Source organism: Blennius ocellaris (genome assembly GCF_963422515.1).
Source record: "Blennius ocellaris genome assembly, chromosome: 6".
Lineage (NCBI taxonomy): Eukaryota > Metazoa > Chordata > Actinopteri > Blenniiformes > Blenniidae > Blennius > Blennius ocellaris.
In genome coordinates this window covers 19216161-19239007 of record NC_137655.1, presented here as the reverse complement: position 1 = coordinate 19239007, position 22847 = coordinate 19216161, and the positions used below count along the sequence as shown (strand labels likewise).

The window sequence follows — 22847 nt, the reverse complement described above, 5'->3', positions numbered from 1 at the left end:
CACAATACGGAGGCAGGCTCTGCAGCTGACTTTTAGGTATAAACTTATCTTGAAGCACATCTAAGGCCCAACGAGCTGTTTCATTTGGAAGATGCTATCCTATTTGAAATTGCCTGGGAGGGTGCTAATGAAAGTTGGAGGGATGTTCACTGTCATCCAGACCAAAGTCCATCTGACTGCACAGGAATTTGAGGAAAAACTATTTCCTGATGGGTTCCTATGAAGGAACACAACATGCGTGTGCAGGTGGAGCTGATCGAGCTTCCCTGACATTGAGAAGGGCATAAAGTTTACCTGAGCCACTGGTTTACTGAAAGCTAGTACTGAGAGCAACACAGTAGGAAATGGTGGAAAACACTGAAAAGATTTGCATTTACAAAGATGCAAATGTGTGTGTCATTACAAAAATGGAATATATTTTATTATTGCGTGTAGGTCACGAGTCGAAAGTTAGATATTTGACATTGACGATGCTGGATATACTACATTGAATCAAAATGTACCACATGGTGTGAAGCTGGTGTACCCAACAAGTGAGCTGAGCGTTAATTGTGTAAGAGGAGTTCTGCTTTAGTCTTGTCTCCATTGGGGAGCGCTCATTTCACTCATTTCAAAGTCGAGGGAGGAATAACTTCTAAATAGTTGTAAAGAAAGTTGTAAGCAACATCATCATTGGATCTTTTCAGACATGTTGACACAATACAGTAGTGCAATAGTTTAGGATCAGTGCAATAAGAACCACAGGGCAAATGTGTTCCTGTTTCCGGTTTCTATTTCTTGAGAAAGGTCTTTATACTCATCACCCAAAACCCTCATTCATAGTATGACGCTTAATCTCTTATAAAACTGGCAGAAAACAGTGACTTTTACTTTAGGTTCCTGTATATTCATGAATTTTAAAGAATAATCAAAGTGAAAAACATTGTACATGCCATAAATATACAATTTAATGTATAAACATATAATAACACAGATTGATCCACATTACTCACAACAAGTAGTTATTTTTGGTTGAATGATGATCTTATTGTTAAAAGCTTTTTGGATACACTGAAATGAGAAATAAATAAAAGGATTGTTGCGCTCATTGATTAAAGTCTTTAGATATATTCTGCAACTGTTGAGTCTATTACATGGTCTCAACTTGCTTTTTTAATTATTTGAGATTGTCTTTTGTACACATAGAGTAAAGTCCCTTTCAATAACATATATTTTAATTAAATGATGAATTGTTTAACTCACCATTCTTTGTTTTTATCCTGATTTTAAATATATAAAACAATCCCTTGAACCTCAGGTTTGTCCTGCATGGGCTCCCAGCTCCACACTTTTACAACCTATTTTAAATTGTTAATGTTTTTGTGATATCATGAGACAGTTGTGTGAAATCATTACAAGTGTCCTGTGCTTTTATTAAGATAAAGTCTCTGAAATGTGTTGAACTTCACAATTAATCTACATATACATGTAATTATATACAATTACAGATCATAATCAATAATAAAACCTGTACAACAGCTGTCGACACTTATCTCAAGATTGCATCTTTTCCGATCTTGCATTTGATCGCATCCATCACACTTATTAATGTTTTCCATGAGAGTGACGCAGAGTGTAGTGAGCATCAGGTATCTCCCCTGTTCCATCAGGCAGAGTGTTGAAAGAGACTTCATGTGAAACACTTCCCTCTCCAAACGGAAGGCTTTCATCTTGTTTTCCTGTCTCTACTGCTTCACAGGTTTCACAGCCTCCAGCTTGTTTACATTGAAACTATTGTGCACACATGTAGGCGTGCGTGTATGTGTGTGTTTGTGTGTGTGTGTGTGTGTGTGTGTGTGTGTGTGTGTGTGTGTGTGTGTGTGTGTGTGTGTGTGTGTGTGTGTGTGTGTGTGTGTGTGTGTGTGTGTGTGTGTGTGTGTGTGTGTGTGTGCGTGTGTGTGTGTCCTGAGCTGGACTTCAAGTGCACAGATCTGCAGATGAGTTGTAGATGGAGTTAACCCGTTGGACATAGCTTGCATATGGCTCCACTTCCTCCACGTACTCTGCCTGAAAGAAACAAGGATGAAAAAGAAAAAAAAAGAGAGATTTCAAAATGATTAAACGTTTTTTTTTACATTTCTCAAATGTTGAAGAAGAAATACATACTTGTGAAAGCTTTGATGAGGAGATGTCTGGTTGCTGGCATTGCCTGACACGAATCAGACACATAATATCAGCACAGAAAAGTTTTCAAAGGATTATTTTATTAAACATTCATGAAATGAAAACAACTCACCTCCACATTATTAATTTCTTCAGTGCAAAAGATATGGATCCCACCAAAACTACAATTACTACCACCACCACCACAATAAATATGTACAGCCAAGGAAAATTAGCTGTAGTGAGAAAGAGAGAGGTTAAAGTTTGTTAGCAATTTCATAGACATAAGGAAAATGATCATATAAAAGTCTTGCCATCTGACCTTTTTCAGCTTCTGGCACCACAATCTTGACCTGATCCCAGAACGGGTGGCTGACGGCACAGCTCAGGTTTGTTGTGTCGGCGCCTTCAGGAAGCTCCAGTTGACTCTCAACGGTCACGAATCCATCTGACTGTGGCAGCGCTTTGTACAACAGTATGTTTCCTGTGTGACTCCAGCTGATGTTGGCAGCAGGATTTCCCCTTTCGGCTTTGCACACTGCTACCATCTTGTTGTTCTTGGGCTCTAACCAGGCGCGAGTCTGAGGAGGAACTGAGCCAGAGAAGATAAGACAGGAAAAATATGACTTGATGTCCAGTTATTTACTCCAGTTGAGCGCAGAAACCTTCGTCAATACAGACTTTGGTGTATAAGTAAAGGCACAGAATTGAGTTAGTATATGTTTAAAACAGTACAGGTTCTGAATTGTAATAAAGTAAAATGTAAAAAGTGTAACTTTATGAATGGAAAATGCTTTTATCCTTTATAGGACACTCATTGAAATATTTGGAAATGGATAATGTCAACAATCAAATGCTAGAAAACATTTCAAGATGTACGTTTGTGTTCAGAATAAACATTTTTAGTGCTTATGAATGTCAGCCTCAAAAACTGCAACTAAGTGTGATTTGTATGCAATCAAAATCAGTTGGAAAAGCGTAAAACGGACTCAAATCCCATTGTGTTTAACAAAATTGCCGTAAAAACAAATGCTAAATTATTTTTTCCCCCAAAGTAATAGCTGATACAAGTTCTTGTAGCCAATTTCCGTGTGCATCCAACTAGTTATAAATAAGCTTATTTTGTCATGTTGCGTGAAATCTCACCTATGATTGTGAGGTTGATAATGTGATCTTCTTTTCCTCCGACATAAACGAACTCACACGTGTAGATCCCCACATCCTTCGCGGAGAGGTTTGGGATGTGCAGGTACGACTGAGAGCTGGATGTATACTGCAGCGACTTCCCGTCGTTGCATTGGTCCACGATTCGTTTTTCATCCATGGATATCAAGCACTCCCTGGTTTTCAACTTCACACGCCAGATTACATAAATAGTCTTATTCCACGTGCTTTTGCTGCAAGTCAGGTTGACCTGGCTCCCAAGATTGGACGTTACATTTCTGTGAACTGTTCAATCAAAAAAGCAGAATTGCATCGTTATAGGCACACAAAAAACTCCCAGAAATGTGGATGTAGTTTAATCTCAAATGTCATCACTGCTTACGCAGACAACACTTTTCACTGTAGCATATATATGACAAATAAAGGAATGTTAATGTCGAAGGTATACATCATATGAAGCAAATTATAAATGACATATGGCAAGGAAAGGATTTCAGACATCAAAGTGATGAAAAGGGTGAAAACCTTTGTTATAAGCAAAAATAAATAAATACATAAATAAATAAATAAATAAATAAAGCGGTAGTTTTATGCTCATAAACTTTGCCTCATAACCAAATTTCTGGTTGAAAATAACAGGTTGACATGTAGAGCACTGCAGGAGTGTTCCACAATGAAATACAAGCTTATTTTCTAAGTAAATATAAACACTGATTCCCAACTCAAAGTATGTAGAAAAGGCATAAATTCAATTATAGTACATAGTATACGCAAAACCTCGATGACATGTATTGTCTTTTTTTCAAGGCAGTTAGAAAGAAACATAGTGAGAGGAGTTTACCAAAAGAAGTGGTGTTCATAGGGGTGCTTTCATTAGTTCCTGAGAAACACAGAAGGGGATATATGTAAAGAAAGTTAGTAAAAGAATAAGCAAGTTAGCAACTCTTGATTTGTTTTAAGACGGTAGCATCAGTCAGTGGTGATTCAGCTGATTGGTTAGTGAGCTTGTAAAGTTTAAGTAGTGATGTGATTAAAAAGGTTTAATAGATCAACATGCTGCAAGGTGAAAAAACGATGAACAAATAAACCAAACTGTCATTTCATCCCTTTTTGACCAAGGGACCATACTTATGCATTACTTTTTGTTATAAACTGATTAACAATGAAAAGAAAAAAACCCTAATTAACTGTACCTTTTCCCAGTTAAAGGACCAGTTCGATGAATTAATGTGAAAAAATATATAAAAATGCAAATAATTGCTGTAACATCAACTTTGTACAACAATGAAATTAAGGATGGTACAACTCAATAATGTATAGGTGACAGTTAAATGGTGCAATATATGTACATTTTTAGCTTTATAACACTTTGCAAGATTTGTCCAAGTGGCATGCAATTAAATATATTCTTTATGCAAATATCTTGAATTATTGAAATATCCTTCAGCTACAGTTTAGCTATTTATTTATATGCATTTGCATGTATTTCACCATGTGTATTAGTGGGGATTAAAGTAGGTCCGCTTACAAACAGATTGTGAATAGTTCACAATCAAATCTAAAAAGTGAAAAACTGACCTTACTCATAGATTCCCATCATTTACATTTTCCATCATGCTTAACCTAGAAATTCCTCCGAATGGAAAAGATGTATCAGAGGATGTCCATTAGCCTCTTTACCATCCTCTCGTCACATCCTTGACACTACTGAGTCCTACTGTCCCATAAATATAAAACTGATTTTAAAGTCAGAAGTCTGGAAAAAGTTTCCAAGTTACCAGATACAGTCTATAAAAATGACTAAAACATTACCTGCCAATAACAGAATAACTTGCCGGTAATTTAATAAAACTGCATCAAAATTATAGAATGCAGCTCAGTTTGTTCATCACTGAATAAATACGTCATATACAATATCTGTTTTTGATGAGCAAACTGCAGAAAACACACTTTTGTTTCCAAGAAAGGCAGTTCTCTTATGTATTATTACATTACAGCTACCACATTTGTAAATGATGGAAATAGTTACTTCAACATTGTAATAAATATAAAAATGTAACAAATTATTTTGTAATGTTATCACAATATTGGCTTGACTATTTTACAACACCTTTGGCAACTTATTACATCATTTGATTAATTGATTGATTAATTGAATACAAATGTTTGAGTTGAAGAAATGCAACTGTAAAATATAGGAGTGGTGATGAGTCTATGAATAAAATGTTTCTAGGTGAGTGGGTGACACAAATTGGCTTGTTGCAACCAATAATGTAATGATGGCCATTCATGCAATAACTGCTAATAAAGTTACGATTTGGGAAATTTCAAATGTATTAAAGCAAATAATGTAATAACTTGCCAAATGCGTAAGAAATATATTTGAACCTCCATTGTAATAATATTTTTGCAATATTTAATAAGTTATTAGATTAATGGTAGTAAATAACAATAAAATTAATAAAATAAATTTTTTTCTTTTTTTCTTTTTTCTTTTTTACTAGAGCTGGCAAGAATATGATTGATACGAAGATCATAGTTCTAATCTTATATGATACCTATATATTTGGTAAATAATGTGGTGCCACAATCAATGCCTGAACAAAAGTTGTATATTTGCTTGAGTGTAGCCATAACACACACACACACACACACACACACACACACACACACACACACACACACACACACACACACACACACACACACACACACACACACACACACACAGACACACATACTGTACACGGGGTGGGAGGTTTAAACCACAGCTTTCAGGCTTGATGTGTCTCTTATTATGTCTCAGAGACCCCCAGAACTGTCCAATGATAACTGCATCACATGCTCTGACTTCAAACCGTGGTTTCCATTGTCATGAAGTTGCTCATTGCTCATTGCTCATTCTGAAAATGTGGGGAAACCTTTTTAAACGCCTCGCACCTCTGCTCTGGGACACATGTGTCACCACCTCCTCTATTTTTGCCTTGATTTTTCCACAGGCACGCTCTTTAAATATCACACACCAACCAAACATTTTTACCAGGTTTAAAAGCACAGAACACACAAAAATAAGATGTAAAAGTTGTTTGGCGGAGGAGTTGAACTGGTGAAAATGATATAAAGGTTTGTGTTACAGTCAGATATCCAGTCACATTATATCTCATGAGAGCAAGTGTTCAAACCTGGATCCAGGCCCCACGCTTCAGAAAAACAGATCAGCAGGACACAAATCCACATCACGCCTCTCATCTTCACACGTCTTCTGGAAACTTGCAGCAGCGGCTCCTCTCACATCATCAACGACATCAACTCGTCTAACGCACCATCGAACTGAGATGTTTCTCTCTCTGTACTGTCATGTTACTCACTCCTCCTCAAGTTCTTTTACTTTGTGCCGCTTCCTGCACTCTGAGCTGACTCGTAAACTTCTGATCCTCCTCGCCCCTCCTGATGAAATATAAATAGGATGCATGACAAACAAATCCCTCCCTTCTTCTTTCTCTTCCTCCCTCTCCAAAACAGTTTTCCACTCAGACACTGTAACAGGGTGACGTCTTCCTCTGCAAGACAACAGTTTCCTCTCATGCGGGGCACATGGTTACCGGCTTTCAACACAGGGTGAACACATGCAAGAAGTTCACACCAACTCCAACATGAAAAACCTCAGTACATCCTAAAACAGCCCCAGTCATGCAGTGTCATAAATAACTGATGTGATTTAAGGTAAAGATGTTTAGAGTTAAGAAATGAATGAATGAATAACTGAAGAGAAGATATTAAAACAATATACATCTTCACACCTCTCTGATGTAATGCAACAAAAAAAGCATCTTTCATGTAGTCTTATGATTCATTATTCAGGACACAAAAAAATTGATATAACTGCCAATAATTGTGACCTTTCTAAATGTTGTAAAACAATAATAACAGATTTTTTACAACCATGACTGATACGGTGTGTTGCTCTATCCTGAATATAAGGAGATGATCACCAGTATATATCATGGAGTTATTACATTATTGGCTTTATTACATCGATGTCAAAACGATGACATTATTGTAAGGTATTACCTTGGCTTCCATTATTACATTATTGTAAGAGTGATCTTGCATACCTTGCCACTAACCACTGACGATGGTTTGTTCCTATCAGACTGTCAATTCTGTTTTCAAAAAATTTAGATCAAACACTAAACATTATTTTTTGGTCTTAATGTCTAAGAACAATAAATAAATGTGTACGTGCATGTGTTGTATTCATTTCCTTAATGTTTAACTCCTCAGAGATAATAAAGATCAGTTTGCCCTATGACAACTGGAACCTGTTTTCTTCTACACTGTTGGCAACAATGACGATATGCTAGGAACCCTCCACACCCCCAAATAAGTTGTGGCTAGAAGGGTTTGGTGATTAGACTACAACCTCATGTAGACTCAAGCTAGAAGCCATTTCCAAGTGATTCACAATGTGGGTTGGAAAATTAAGTAAATGTTGTCACTATTTGGACAAGTTAAGTAAAGTTTGCTTTGGTTTGACATGTACCGTCTGGTTGATGGTGCTACCAAGGGGCATGAGGCACCGGGAGTGTCGAGAAACACCACTGGCTGAATGGACACACCACAAGGGTTTTGCATTTGAATGATCAAACTTAATATAGCCATCATCCACTGCTTGCTCATATTGAGGTCAGTACAATCGCTGGCTTCCTGTCAGAGAACTGAGGTTTATGAAGCAGTGAACAAATATGTATTGATTTTAACTCCTAATATTGGCCTTTGTAAAAAAAAAAAAAAAAGCCTAATAATTTTTTTATCTTATTTCTATTATTCTATTTATGATGATGACTATTATTCTTATTATTTCTAAATCCCGATCATGTCTTTGTGTTGTTTCTGTGCTTTGCAATGTCGGTTCATGCAAACCACTTTGAGGTTCACTCTGTTTGAACCACACTTTGAAAACAAAACTTACACTGCCTTGTATGAGGCTGCAAAACACGGAGGCAAACGTCATGCGATTGTTATGCTGAGTGGAACTGATACATTTCCAAGATAAGTTAATTCACATGCTGCGTCGGTTCAACTGTCATCTCATATCTGCAAACGGAAAAGCAGCTTGCAGCCAGAGAGACGCACAATGTGGAGCTGCTATTTATGTGGGTGAAGGCATTATTAATGTGTCTTCGCTTCACAGACGCTGAAATAACTGCCAACAACACATGTGGCGGTGTGTGGTTAGTACTTGCAAGCAGCACACAGGTTCTGCGGTTCGTTCCTCTTCCAATAAGTCATGAACCAGCCCAAATGCGCTCAGATTAGGCAGATCAAGAATTAAAAGCTCAGCTTTTTTTCTTCTTTCGTGTCTTTTTTTGGGTTGTTCTCGGTTTGAAAGTTGCATGGAAAAAAAAAAAAAAAAAACTGTCCAAACTAACAAACCACAAACAGGACATTTCAAAATGGGTGAAAACTTATTGCAACCACCACATCCAGTTTCTAGGTTATAACCAGGTTTTCCTTTTAGAAAATGTTTTTTTCAAGTTTAAATAGCATGTTTTGACCTGTAGGGCTTCTGCAGTGTGGACACTGGCGAGTTCTCCCATAGGTGACAGTAAGAAGTATGTGTGTCGCGATGTGGACATGTTTTAAATATACAAAACACAAGTGAGGTCATAATGAATGGAATGTATGTAGACATTTTTTTGTTTGCTTTAGAAATATAGAATTAAACAAAATAAGTATTATGCAACCATGGACCGTGGCCAACAAAAGTGATCCAATCTTGATAGGAAAAAAACTAAATGCTCTGAAAAGTCAGAATCACGCTTTTTTTTAAAGACAATTAGCTGTTTTTGTCTTTGTTAAATATAAATAAGTTATACAGCATGCTATAATTGGGCTCACGCCTGTGTTGTGAATAAAAGGAAAATCATATTTTTAAATGCTTTAATATGGCCCTTTTGTAGTACTGAAAGTCCAGGTCTGCGGACATGTGTTCCTATTTTGTGTAATTTATTCTTGTTTCATCAGTGATCATCATGCCCTCATTGAGAAGAGCATTTCAAACAAAGGCGCTACTGGTTTAAAAGCTGGTCGACAGTTAGGTGTGAAATGAACAATAAACACTTGGTTTTTTTCATCTCTCTTTTTTGCTCATCGGGATGGAAATTTGAGCTTCATTTTTTTTATATATTTCAGAGAAGCAGCACCAGAAAGCGGAAAGAGGTGGCCCATGAGGGAGATTCCCTAGATGTTAGCAGTGATGGACCAAACAGCCGCTGTCTCAAAGAGGCCGCCTTTTATTCACTAAACAATAAGCAGGGTGGGGCATTCTTTGAATCATATCAGATTGTGCCTTTATAAAGGGGTTTGATTGTATTGTAGCTGATTTGGACGAATGTCAGGCCTTTCTTGTGCCCCCTTCCCTTACAGAATGTGGACGCTACCACCCTGTTGCATCACATCTGCATATAGTGCTTAAAATAATCAACAGCATGCAGCAGTTAATAAATATCCTACTGATGTACTGTCCATTCAGTGTTTTAAAAAAAAAGTTTATTCATGATGAATAACTTAATTTTCGTTCCAGAGAATCAACCTGTTGTAACTGATTTGTTTGAATGCCGTATGGGGTGGGAAGAGATACTAATGTCACATGGCAACTTCCTATTTGCTTCACTTTTGAAACAACAGGCCCAGGCACTGTCTTTTCACACCTAACCACAGTGTTCTAAAAGCCTAATGCCTTTTTAATAGAGGAGCTTCTCAAAACAGGAAGCAATTGCTGAAGTCAAATGGGCATCAGTCCAAAATATCTTGGTGCACTTTTCTCTGGGCAACTAAGCCTGTCTGTTTCTTTTTCTTTTTTTGAGCGGCGGGGACTCCCACATGTGTTTTTGGGTGATTGTTTATTATAAACTGCCTGTAAGTGTGAAAGATGAGTGGCACTGTGACACTGCCACAGAAAAAACACCAGAAGCAGAGAAGACAGAGCAGGCAAAATGGAGAAATTGACTAATCTAACATCTAGTTCTAATAAATCAAATAGTATCAGCAGCAGCAGTGGTGTGCAGTCAGGGGCAGCAAGGCGAGCACTCTGAGCCCTGTCAAAACTGATCTCTTTTTTAAAATATAATCAAACAGTGATTTTGAAATCAATGTCTGTAACTTTGTCCAGAAAAGGAATATTCTGTGGAGCTCAAATCTCCTATGTCCTACAAATGCATCACAACTCCTTTCGTCTGCTGGGGCAAGCAGGAATCGCATTGCTCACCTCTAATCGAAGCTGGATGCTGCTATTGGGTTCAAATATTGAGTGACAGTATCATCGAGCCAATCAGATTTTGATGTGTTATTGATGGACCGTCTTAGGGCCAGCAGAGTTTCTAGTGCTGGTCTTAGTGTCGTCATTGAAATGAGCTTGACTGATTGGCCCATGGGCAGGTGCGTGATGACGCACTTTTATTATCTACTACTCTGGAAAGGTGATGGCGGCTCTAACAGCAAGTTTGGATGACACCAGACCTGCAGCTCTATCTGGAAAATGTTGTCCACCAGTGTTGTTTTAAAGTGGCGTAGCTGAGAGGGCCATTGGGTTATCGGGGTGAGAGGCACGAGGTGATGACATCATTTTCAGAAAATGTGCATCATGCCCATACACAAGTCAAAGCTTGAGGAGGTATTTTAAAATTTCTTTACTCTGGGAAATAATAAAAAAAATTATAATAATAATTTTAAAAAAAACAGGCTGCTAAAACACCGTGAAGGATGAGCGGTTACAAATGAAATGGCATTCTCTTGTGGACCGGGCTTGTGTCTGCTGTGTGATGGAAAGGAGACCTTCACCCATAACTGGGATTGGCTCCTGGGCTCCGCTACCCTTAACTGAATATAAGCAAGATAAAAGTTGGATGGATGGATATATATCTTCCACAAAATAGAGCCATGCTTTGAGATGACAGGATTATTTAAGTCAAACAGTGCACACGATTTTTTTTTCTTTGATGTGGATCAGAGCACGATGATTCAACATTCACAAAACTCTTACCAACTTGTAATTACACAGTAACGAACACATGAGGGCAGCATCGCCTCTCAAATGTTTTACATTCCCCAAATCCAGTTTATTCCCTGCAGAGCTCATCAGAGATCTGTGTGAAGTTTGTGTGAGAAATGCCTACACTTGCCAGTAGTTGATGCAGATAAGCACCAGGATCACACTTGACCCTGAGTGCAATGACTTCTCAGCATAGCTGCAGGCTGAAGTAGGGCTAATTGAGCAATCTGTCCTGTGTGTGTGTGTGTGTGTGTGTGTGTGTGTGTGTGTGTGTGTGTGTGTGTGTGTGTGTGTGTGTGTGTGTGTGTGTGTGTGTGTGTGTGTGTGTGTGTGTGTGTGTGTGTGTGTGTGTGTGTGTGTGTGTTGGCGCCACTGGCTGTTTTGACCTGCCCTAGCTGCTCTAGTGTGTTCAGTTAATGGTGCCTGGCCTGTCACACACAGTTTGTAAAAGAGTTCAGACCCGAAATGACAGCGAAATGTAACTTAGAGCAGAATTAGGGGGGGGGGGGGGTAAATAAGGGATTCAAGAAAAAAAATTAAAGTACTTAAGTAAATAATATAATAATCTGGTCAAGAACAATTTGAAACTCAATTTTCATAAGATTGTTTTGTGTAAAATGATTATACGACAGTTTGCTATGATTTGCAAAATTAAAAAAACATTTATTTCATAACATATTAGATGCTGTAATAACACATTACAATATTACATCAAAACAATTGAATAATTTCACAGCATAAAATAATCTAAAAAGGAAAATAAAATGTTGAAGAATGAAATTGTACTTATCAAAAGAAAAAGATTCCAACAACCAAAGGAACAATTTTCAATCAATTACATTAGTAGACTATAGTAACTGTTTTATTGTGGTACTTTTGAATATGTAATTTTTTGTTTGTTTGTTTGTTTTTCTGTTTTGGTGTATCTTTTAATTGTTTACTTGGTGATATTACCGTGGCCAGATTTTCTTTGTAAAGTTGAAAAAAAAAATCACTGAAGTGATAATGAAAAGAGCACTTTAGAGAGGCACAGTCACTCTGAAGAAAAAGATGGGCAGAAGTTTAATGACCCCCCCCCCCAAAAAAAATGTAAAGCTAAAGTTTAACTTTAGCTTTACATTAAAACAGATTATACTTAATCATGCTTGTGATACTTTTTTCACTATCGGACTAAAAATGATAATATATTAGCAGTTACAGACCACAGGGTTAAATAGTAATGTTAAATAGGGATATTTGCTTATATGACAATCTTAAAATCTATAGAATAACAATGCACCACATTTCTGCTTTACGCTTCTCTTCATAACATCAACAATATGGAGTTTTGGTTTACCACCATGCACTGTGCACAAATACAAGTACCGGTACAAAATAAATGTAAGAACTTTTACAGATATCTATAGCATGTTTACCCCATTCCGAGTAACTTCAAACTGTAAACATATGCATACTTGTATACACTTTCAAAAGTCACAATTGAAATTCTTAGAGTAGAAATATTTAATTTCCTCAAACTTAAATGAATAGGTGCTGTAAACCACTGCATGGGCTCGGGACCAGAAAACATTCTATGAACTGAATACCTAACACGAACCAAAGACGGCACAATTCTCTCTGAGCTCCTTTTTAATAAACTGAGGTGTCAGCCTTGTGGTCAGATGAGTTAAAGTTTTAAATTCACTTTGGAGGTTGTGCTCTGTGGACTGAAGAGGAGAGGGAGAGTTTAAAATGGGAGGAAGCTGCATTAGTCACAATAATGCTGAACAATTGTATCGTATTTTTAGAACAATATCTGCTCAGAGATCAAATTATTCAGGGAGAATCTTGCATATTTAGGCTAAAGAGTTACTTCAGCAAAAAGGTTTTTTCTTTATCTTACCTGAGAAATTTTGTTTGTACAAACAACCAAACAGCAATTGATATTGCTAAATATTTATTATTGTTGCTATTGAGGTTGCCAGACATTAGGTTACATTATATATATTGTGGTAATATGTGTATTGCTTTTGTCATGTGGCCAACAGGTGCGGAATAAATTGATTCAGTTTGTTAGTTGCATAGAGGTGACAATAAATTTGCAATATATAGTGCAGCCCTATTTACTTCAATGATCCAGACATAACAGACAATATTAAATGAAAGCAGCTTGAAGATTTTTAAGCTCATCTATGTAAATTTACTGTTGGAATGCAGTCAGACAGTAACAAAGGAACATCAACTGAGAGAATCTCGCTTCAAGACTTTGACTCTTATAGTTCCAAACACTAACAGGACACAATTTTATTGTCAGAGATATATACGGGCTGACAGTACACGAACAAGGTTTGCAAAAAGAAAAAAGAAATACATTGTGCCCATGGAAAAAAGAGTATAGTACACAGGTGAAAATAGTAATGCTGTTTTTATTTCAACATGAAAAGTTTTTGTGTCAAAAAAACAAAACAAAACCATAAATTCCATTTTGTTGTTTCCTGACAAAAGGACACCAGTACAGGACACAAGCAGAACATGATCCCTACCATATGTTTCAGTTTATTAGCAGATGAATAACTTGGAGTTGAAGGCAGAGTCTATCCAGTCTGGACAGGACACCAGAGGGACATTCAATCATCTATAGATAGTTGTCAAAATTGCCAAATTGCAATTCTCAGGACTAGTTAGGGTTATTACTGAACTTGCATGCATGTTTTGGGGCTATGGGGGGGGCAATAGTTAGGAGAGAACATGCAAACTCAACATATAAAGGCCTCACCATGAGACAAGGACAGTCCACTGAGCCCTCAATATATCCATAGTAATGATAATTAATAGAAAAATAGTAATTAATTATTTATAACTGTGTGTCAATAAAAGTAAATTTTTCTATTGTTACCATTCCAAAACAAGCATTTGAGAGTAATCTTATCACAATCGACCAAAATCCTTATTAATATCTACTTATTTATATGTACTTTTTTTTTTTAAACAAAAGTTGTCAATAGGCTGAGTAATACATCACATACATGGATTTTGAGTTGGCAAGGCTGACATAGTGTTAAATTGTATGTCACAAAGTCAGGGTGACAATGGAAACCCCCACTGAGGGGACAGGAGACAGCAAAAGAAAGAAGTGAGCTTCAGCTATCAATGCCACGGAGCATCAACGTAGCCCACAACCGGGGAGGACAACAGGGAGACAGAGGGGGTGAGGACGAGAAAAAAGGACTTTGCCTGAAATAAAAAAAATGTTGACGGACAAAGCCTACAATTTGTGGGATCTGAGCATAAAGCAAACAAAGGGCAGCTTTTGTAAGGAATAATGCATGTCAGCCGTGTCCTTATCCCGCCACCGCTTTGAACACTGCTGGGGACATCCATTGCTCCACTGTGTATGTCGTGTTTCTATATTAAAGCCAGTCACCTCAAAAGAGAAAAGCCTCAACTATTCAACAATTGAATGGTGGGGCTCTCATTATGGCCAATGTGGGCAGGAAAAAGCTTTGGGGGTTTTCAATTCGGCGACTTAAAGCCCTCCTGTTCGCTAGGACGAGCTGCTGTTTACCCCGATGCCTTTCGGGGGGCTAAACATAGTAGACTGTCATTGAGGATCTCACTCTCTCTCTCTCTCTCTATCTCTCCCTCTCTCTCTTTCCCTGTCCTCCCCCTTGCTCACTTTTTATTTATTTCTCTCCCAATTTTGTCTTCTAATGACCCGTGTTGTGTTGTTGTTTGAAGTGGGACGATGGCTCTCGGGGGCTCCCACATCCTGTGAGGAAGAGAAGGGGTGGATGGGTTACGAGAGGGCAAGCACAGGACAAACAATGCAACGGACCACCTATATGGATGAAAGCCACGAGTCGACGGACGGGAACACAAAGCCGGCGAGGCAGCGATGTGGATGCCGTGAACGCCTGTTACAGTGACGGCCCATCAGAAATCCTTCATAGGCGAACCACCCTCACAAAAGCATTTTTTTTTTAGGCAGAAACAGGAGGGCTGGCGGAGCCGCAGGGCCGCATGAACAACTCCACATTAGCTCAATTGCATGCTCAGAGTATGAAGTGATGTAAATATGTATTAGTCAGTGCAGGAGCGGTGGGGGTGCGGAGGGGACTGCATGCAAAGTAAAAGCCGTCTTTGTGTTTCGAGCAGAGCCCTCTGGTGGACCCTCCCTTCAGCTCGGGGCTGCCTGGGCCCAGCGGTGGCGGATCACAGTTAATAACTGTGTGGTGGGCTGTCAGAGGCACTTAGTCTGATGCTGGGCAGGCCGAGCCCGGCCGGGCCCGCAGCACACAGCCACCTCTGCCTCCCGAGGACGCACCGAAGCACTTCAGCCATGAAGGAGTCAGTCAGAGAGAGAGAGAGAGAGGGAGAAAAGGAGGGAGACGAGCCGGAGATGTGAATGAGACGAAACAAAAAGCAAAATGACAGAAAAAACATCCACACTTGTGTGGATCTGTTTTCGAAGGCTGGCGGGCATGAAGTGGCTAAATAAGCAAAATGAGCTCAGGTGGCTTCCCTCAAGACGTCTGTGCCAACCTTCAATCACAGTAAATCCAACTAAAAGAAAGAGTGCAACTTTTAAAAGTCCCTCTCAAGCTGTAAACCCATTTAGATTTAAAGTATTTAGTCCTTTACGATTGTTTGCTGCACTTGTCTCTCTCTCACTTTAGAAATAAATATAGCATGAAGTCAAAACCATCATTTATTTATCTGTTCTTTTTTCTGAAGCGTTTCTACGTGATTGTTTTCCAAGACATTGTGAAGATTGTCATATATTGCTAGTTGGGCGGTGGGAATGTGCATATTTTAAGCTACTGTAACTAAATGAAGCCTAATGATCACATATTGCAAAAATACCTGCAAATGAATCACTTCACTTTATGATCAGGTTCAAGGACACAAATTCTGCTTTTTAAACCCATAAATTCTACTTTACAGTTAATTTGGTCTTTTTTGGGGGGGGGCTGTACAAAAGATAATTTTTCTTATTTACTTTTAGTTTCTTGCAACCATTAAAGCTTGGTGACATTATGCTACACTTTGAGACTACTCTGATAGCAGCGAACAAGTAGAAACCAATATTTCTGCTTGTACAAGGAGTTTTGTACCGTTAACTGACTTAAGAAGTTATGCGCTTTTGCCATCTCTGCAAATTAAAAGAAAAATTAAGCTACGTGAATTGCAGACACGAATGACATAAATGAGTGATCAAATTCATCCGTAAATTAAAACTAGCAAAAACTAACTGGCAGTAACAGCATTCAAAGATGTTGTAACTCTTTGTGAATACAACACATTTTACCAACAACACATTTTACCAAGTGCTAAACTGAGATTCACAACAGACAGTCTGCCTGCAACAGACAGTCTGCCTGTTCAGGGACATCCTGGATGGGAAAGGGTTAAACTAATATTCACATTTCAGTTTGCAACATCACAACCATTTGCGGCTGGTGTAATTGTTTGTCCTCTGGGTCATCCGAATGTAGCGGTGGAGGGGAACTCCATAGTCGTTCTTCTGACGATTTGTGGGTTATCTCATTGATTTTACTTCTCAATGTATTAATTTTTTTTTTTTTTTTTGCGGGGGGGGGGGGGGGGGGGGGGGGGGGGGTAATGTTTCTTCTGTCACAATCACAGCTTTTCTCTCTTCGGGTTCTGGCTCCTGATTACTTTACTCAGGGATTTGTTTCTTGGTAAGATGATAACATATATTCATGCAAATAGCAAAACCAAAAAGATAATAAAAGGCTCCACTGGTCAGGATACAACAGGAAGAAAACCCATCACAGCATAAAAAGCACCAGATAATTACATCAATAAACATGTTGGAACAAAACCGTGGTAAAATAGGTTTAGAACCTAAATATTAATAATCCAGTCTTCACCTGGTGTAATTAAATCATAGAAAGCTGTGGCCGTGTTCATCCAGGACACGCAGGTCCCCAGTCCATCAGCTATTCACTGTCAACAAGTCGTTTCAAAGGAAATCGTTGAATTGTTGGAGAAAGTCAAAGTATCCAGATAAAAACCACATGGACACAGTGAAAACATGAAAACTCCCTACAGAAAGGTGTCTGCTCAATACAACATACAGCTCAAAGGCAGAAAGTGTAATATGTGCAACATAATGTCTCTGCAGCTTGTTCAGTTCATTAATGGGGGAAATAAAAGTTTCTACACTTTTAGATTTACACTATAAGAACGTCTGTGCAGTTGAAAGAAGCTGGATATTTACTGTTAAGAACAAAAGTAGTGAGGAGCATTTGAAAAGTTGTTGAATAGGTTTGATAATGTGAGCTTTTCCACAAACAAGACAGATGCTGATGCTGGCAGATCTTTCAAGATGTCTTGAAAAATAAACTCTCAGGTCAGTTTTGAAGTGATCTGTTGAGTCTTACCTTTGATTATTGCACTTTCTGATGTAGCGAGAAAAAAAAAAGATTATTGCACTTTCTTACTTGTAAGTTCTCCGCATTGAGTCAGTCTTTGCTCTGCTATGACCATGTCCCTTCCCCACCTCAACCTAACCCTCACATGCACTGTTGATCAAATGAGCACAACACGGATGTTAATAGACGTTTTTTTATCTGCTCTTGATATCCATAGAACAGCTGTGAACACCAAACTTACCAACCTGTTTGCTGAAAAAATAGTGGAACACTGGAGCTTCTTGATATTTTCCCCACTATCTACTGGTAAATTTACTTGAAATGTATTTGTGGAAAACCCCTTGAAATGTAACATCTCGTTTTCGAGGGGGACCGAAAACATAACATTTCACATCCAGCACATTACGAAACATAAAACAACTAATAAAGACAAATGACAGAAAGGGGAAGAAAAAAAACAAAACAATTTTGCTCACAACCCACAATCTCCCACCACCCCACATCTCAGAATAAATATAGACATAGATATAAAAGTACATTTACAGTATATAGATGCCCATTCATCATATATCCAAATACAGTAGACATATACATACACAGCAATACATAAACATAAGCATAGCTTTACACACAAAGGCACACGTAGCTTATATAGATAGCTATACATTACACCTCTATTGTTGTTTCTTTCTCAACATTTCCCACTGTGGGTTCAGTGGTAGAGCTATGCTCACATTAAGCTGTCAAGGTGACATCTGAAGTTGAGAAAGGTTCTATATTTAGAGTTTTTATTTAAATTATCATATGGTTTAGATCTTGATGGATATTTCTAAGGTTGTAGACATTTGGAGTGAATAGGAGGATCCCAGTTGTAAACTAAGCCACAACATTACACAATAATTGCAATACATACTTCAGTAACACAGGAATACTTCATTTTTGCTGTAACAATGTCTTGGAACTATTTCTTTTTCATATACATCATAATCATTATAGTTATATTAAGGTTGTATCCATACTTTCCAACTTCAGTCGATTAAAACAAACTTTTTTGACTCCTTTACATATTATCTAATGTCTTACTGAGTTTTCAGTTGGTAAATAAACATCTCAGTCACATCACAAGTGCATTTAAGCAAGCAACCTGCAGTATTAGTATGCTTAAGAAAATTGCGTTGCAAAATAAACATCAGAAAAGTGTTAAAGAACAGCTACTTTTTCATCATGTCCCACAAATGTGAATGCAAAATGAATGGGACCAATGTTTTCTCCTGTATTGGTGCTCATTCAACATGAAAAATTTGACTTTTTCTGTGGATTAATTCAGAGGAAACAGATTATTATTCAGTGTAACAACACAAAACAAACTGAGGGTTGAGAGGAATCATAACACCTTCTCCAACCATCAGGCCACAAGACGTTATCTGACCCTCAACAAAGAACCTTCACAGCCACTTATCTGATCCCCGCTCATAAACCTCAGCATGAGGACTGCCGTGGGACTTGACCAATGAGTCCTCATTGGGATCCGGAGTCCTGAGCCAAGCAATACATGCAGACAGACCTGTATGTCTGTGAACTCCAAAGTCCAGCTCATCCCCGCTGACTAGAGATTAGATAACCCGGTTTTAAAGGCAGGGACGCTGTTTGCTCAGTGACTCCTCTCTGCACTAATAGCATCTGATCTAATGGGAGATTGCAAGAAGCTTGTTGACAGTGGAGATCCACACAGTGTCATGGAAATGGCCAAACAACACATGGAAACAAAGCAGCACTGAACTTTAGTACCTGTAATTACTGGATAAATAACAGCTCTTTGCTTCAAACAGGCAGCATTAAATATTATATGTTGCTTTAATTGCTACTATCATATGATCTCCACAGCTTGAAATATGGAGACTGCACTGAACTGAGTTACTATCTTTGAGTTTTCTATTAAATCATGCCTGAGGTACATACAATTTCTACTTTTTAAATATACTCCATACTTATTTACACGACAGTTCCTGTTGTTGTTAGTGCGCATTATATAAATGTCAGCTTTTGATTTTGAATGTCGTGTTTTATGTTTCGGTTATCAGGTACACGCATATGTGATCGTCTCTGAAGGAAATTGTTAAATATGCCAATGTGTTTACATTCATTTGACAAGAAAACAAATTTAAAAAACCTCCCCAAAAAACACATAATTTCTTGAAGTTGATGTGGTAAAGTGTTAGCAGACAGTTTTTTATTTATACATACAGTAAATAGCAGTCTAGTTATTCATTTGGAGTCGTGTTTCTGGCCACCAGATGATTGTAAAATCAATATTTACTCTCTTTCAGCTCTATTCTTGGTCCCCATAAACTCATGGGGGAAGTGTCTAGTGCTTAGCAGCTAAATGCTCTACTTCATACGGAGCGTATATACACAGGGACAGAAGGCAATTGAGTTGAGCCATATTTCTATCTTTTATAGTTCTGGAAAACCTGTAGGATTAAATGTACTGAAAGCTTTCAAAACAATACTGTGATTCCAACCTTATTTCTGGATGAGGAATTGAAGATCATGTGTCTGTTTATTATTATTATATAACACAGGGTTTTAAAGAAGCCATTTTCTACATGATTGCCACAGTTACACAGATAGAACTGAATGACAATATCTCATAACTGTTTGGTCGTACTCACCCAGTATGTTACTGTGAATCAAAATGTTTTCTGTCCAGCTAAATGTATTCCTATTCCTTCTATATGAGAAAGCACAGCTAAAGAACACACACTGGAGTAAGAAAATGAGCTCGGCAGTAACTAATTGGCTATTGTAATTATGACACCAGCAATGTATAGAGAGAAATATTGTGGCATAAAGAGGCTGAGATGAAACAAGGTTCTTCCCAGCAGACTGATAACTACATTTAGTATTGTTTTTTTGGATAAGCTCCTAAATTATATTTAACGGTTATCAATAACAAAAGTTCCATGTTTTCCTAAACTCAATTGAATATGTTCATGGATGGATGGATGGATGGACGGATGGATGGATGGATGAATGGATGGATGGATGGATGGATTATATTTTCTAAACTCACGAGTATAAATATTTGATATAAATCTATATGAAAGTGTAAAACTAACTAATATGACACCACTTTGTCTTTCACAAATTGTTGTTTTATAAATAAGACAATGATAGTGACTCATGTCCAATTTGTGTAAAAATATCAATATTCATGCAAGTTTCATAACAACTGATAGGAAGTCGGTACAACCACCCCAAATCTGTGGATATGATACAGACTAGTCACAACTTCTACTCATTTATTGTTTGTTTTTTTTTCAAGAAAGCTGCTGCGAATGAGCTAAAAGTCTGTTAAATAAAACCAAAACAAAAAGAAGAAAACCGGCATCTGAGGTTGGAGTTGGGCGATAATTCTCTGTGGGCTCATCATTATGCTTCCCAGTACTTCACATACAATAGGTGATGTGATCCATTGTTGATACAGTGAAGCATTCATTGCAGCCACATTAAATTAAGTGATTCTGCGGCGGCGTCAGTCAATGCGAGACATTGCTTCGCGCTTACCTTCTCCCTCCGCTCTTCCTGCAGTTTCAGCGTGAGAGCCAGAGAGGTTGAGCGGCTCTGCCACTGGCGTCTCTGGTGCTCTGTTTAAATGATCACTTCCTGTTCACAATCCCCACGTCTGCTTATCCATCATTTCATAAGGGTGTGCGTGCGTGTGTGTGTGTGTGTGTGTGTGTGTGTGTGTGTGTGTGTGTGTGTGTGTGTGTGTGTGTGTGTGTGTGTGTGTGTGTGTGTGTGTGTGTGTGTGTGTGTGTGTGTGTGTGTGTGTGTGTGTACGCTGAGGGTCCTGTTGCACCCGCCCCAGCCTGGCAGTGGTAGGCAAAAAATAATTGAAAAAGGAGTAGGAAGGGGGGCTGCTCCCTCAAGATACCTCTCAAATTATGGTCTAATCAGTTAGCCCCAAGAGCCGAGCCTTCCATGGCTCCCAGACAGACAGGACAGACGTGCACACAGACCCCCGGGTCTACAGCAGCTTCGTCTTACCCTCCCTCCCCCTCCTCCCGCAGCCACCCAGCGCTGGGGTCGGCCTTGTCCCTCCAAAGACCTCGCTCCCTCTCGCCATGCTGAGATAAAACAGGACCCGCGTCGGTTTAAGGAAAGTGTCGGCTGTCCCCTTTGCTCACTTATCCACTCCTCTTGTCTCGTCAACCTGCCCCTTTATACACACACACACACACACACACACACACACACACACACACACACACACACACACACACACACACACACACACACACACACACACACACACACACACACACACACACACACACACACACACACACACACACACACTGCAAGAGGTTTGTATCTGCCTCAGCTCATTTTCCAAACTAAGCTCAGCTGAAAAATTTAAATACTGAGTTAAACTGACTTTAAGATGTTTTGTAAGAGGATGCATGCTGTTGGTGATTCAGTATGATGAAGCTGAATCGCATTTTTGTGGGGAAGGACATAGGTATTTGCAGAAAACTACTTCACAGGTTTACGTTTATTGGTTCATGTCACTGAAAGGTTTCATTTCTTTAGTTTTTAGGGAATGTGTGAGTTGGGCTACAGTCACACTGCAGGTCTTGATGCTCGATTCAGAATTTTTTTTTACTGAGATCCAATTTTGTTTGAGTGATCAGTCACATTACATTTTAAATGCAACCTCTATCAGACTGCTGTGTAAACATGATCGGACCCGGCGGCTTCGGGCCATAGAGCGCATGTGCAGAAGATGCTGTTGACAGACGTTAATAAGGATGGCAAACCGGTCAGCACCAGGGTTGCCAGATGTGACTCACTGTTTTCAGCCCAAACAATGTAAAACCCACACACCTTAAAAAAGCCCAGCCTAAATCTGTGTAGGAATCCTGTTAAAACCATAAAACTATTATACGTGTAATAAAGGACAAACCATAAACACACGAATGCATGAAATAAACAAAGTTATTAAGTAAGAGAATTGGCTCCCAAATTAGGGGATACCCGCCATACCTGCCAACACAAGTCGGCGCGTATATCCATTTTAAAGTGGTTGTTCAATACCAGCTGACTAA

General features: G+C 38.5%; 1 protein-coding gene across 2 annotated transcripts; it reads right to left on the bottom strand.

Moving 5' to 3' along the window:
• Positions 1 to 1433: 1433 nt before the first annotated feature.
• LOC308131894 (cell surface glycoprotein CD200 receptor 1) lies at positions 1434 to 6629 on the bottom strand. 2 transcript variants are annotated; one of them, XM_080498776.1, is made up of 7 exons: positions 6489 to 6597; positions 4148 to 4186; positions 3289 to 3591; positions 2465 to 2734; positions 2276 to 2378; positions 2146 to 2188; positions 1434 to 2046 (listed from the first exon to the last, which is right to left on the bottom strand). In XM_080498776.1, exons 1-7 carry the CDS (start codon positions 6553 to 6555, stop codon positions 1957 to 1959), a joined length of 915 nt encoding a protein of 304 aa, XP_080354902.1. In that variant the 5' UTR covers positions 6556 to 6597; the 3' UTR covers positions 1434 to 1956. The 2 variants fall into 2 exon arrangements, with proteins under 2 accessions (XP_080354902.1, XP_080354903.1); XM_080498777.1 differs by lacking the exon at positions 4148 to 4186 and having other exon boundaries at positions 6489 to 6629.
• Positions 6630 to 22847: the final 16218 nt, after the last annotated feature.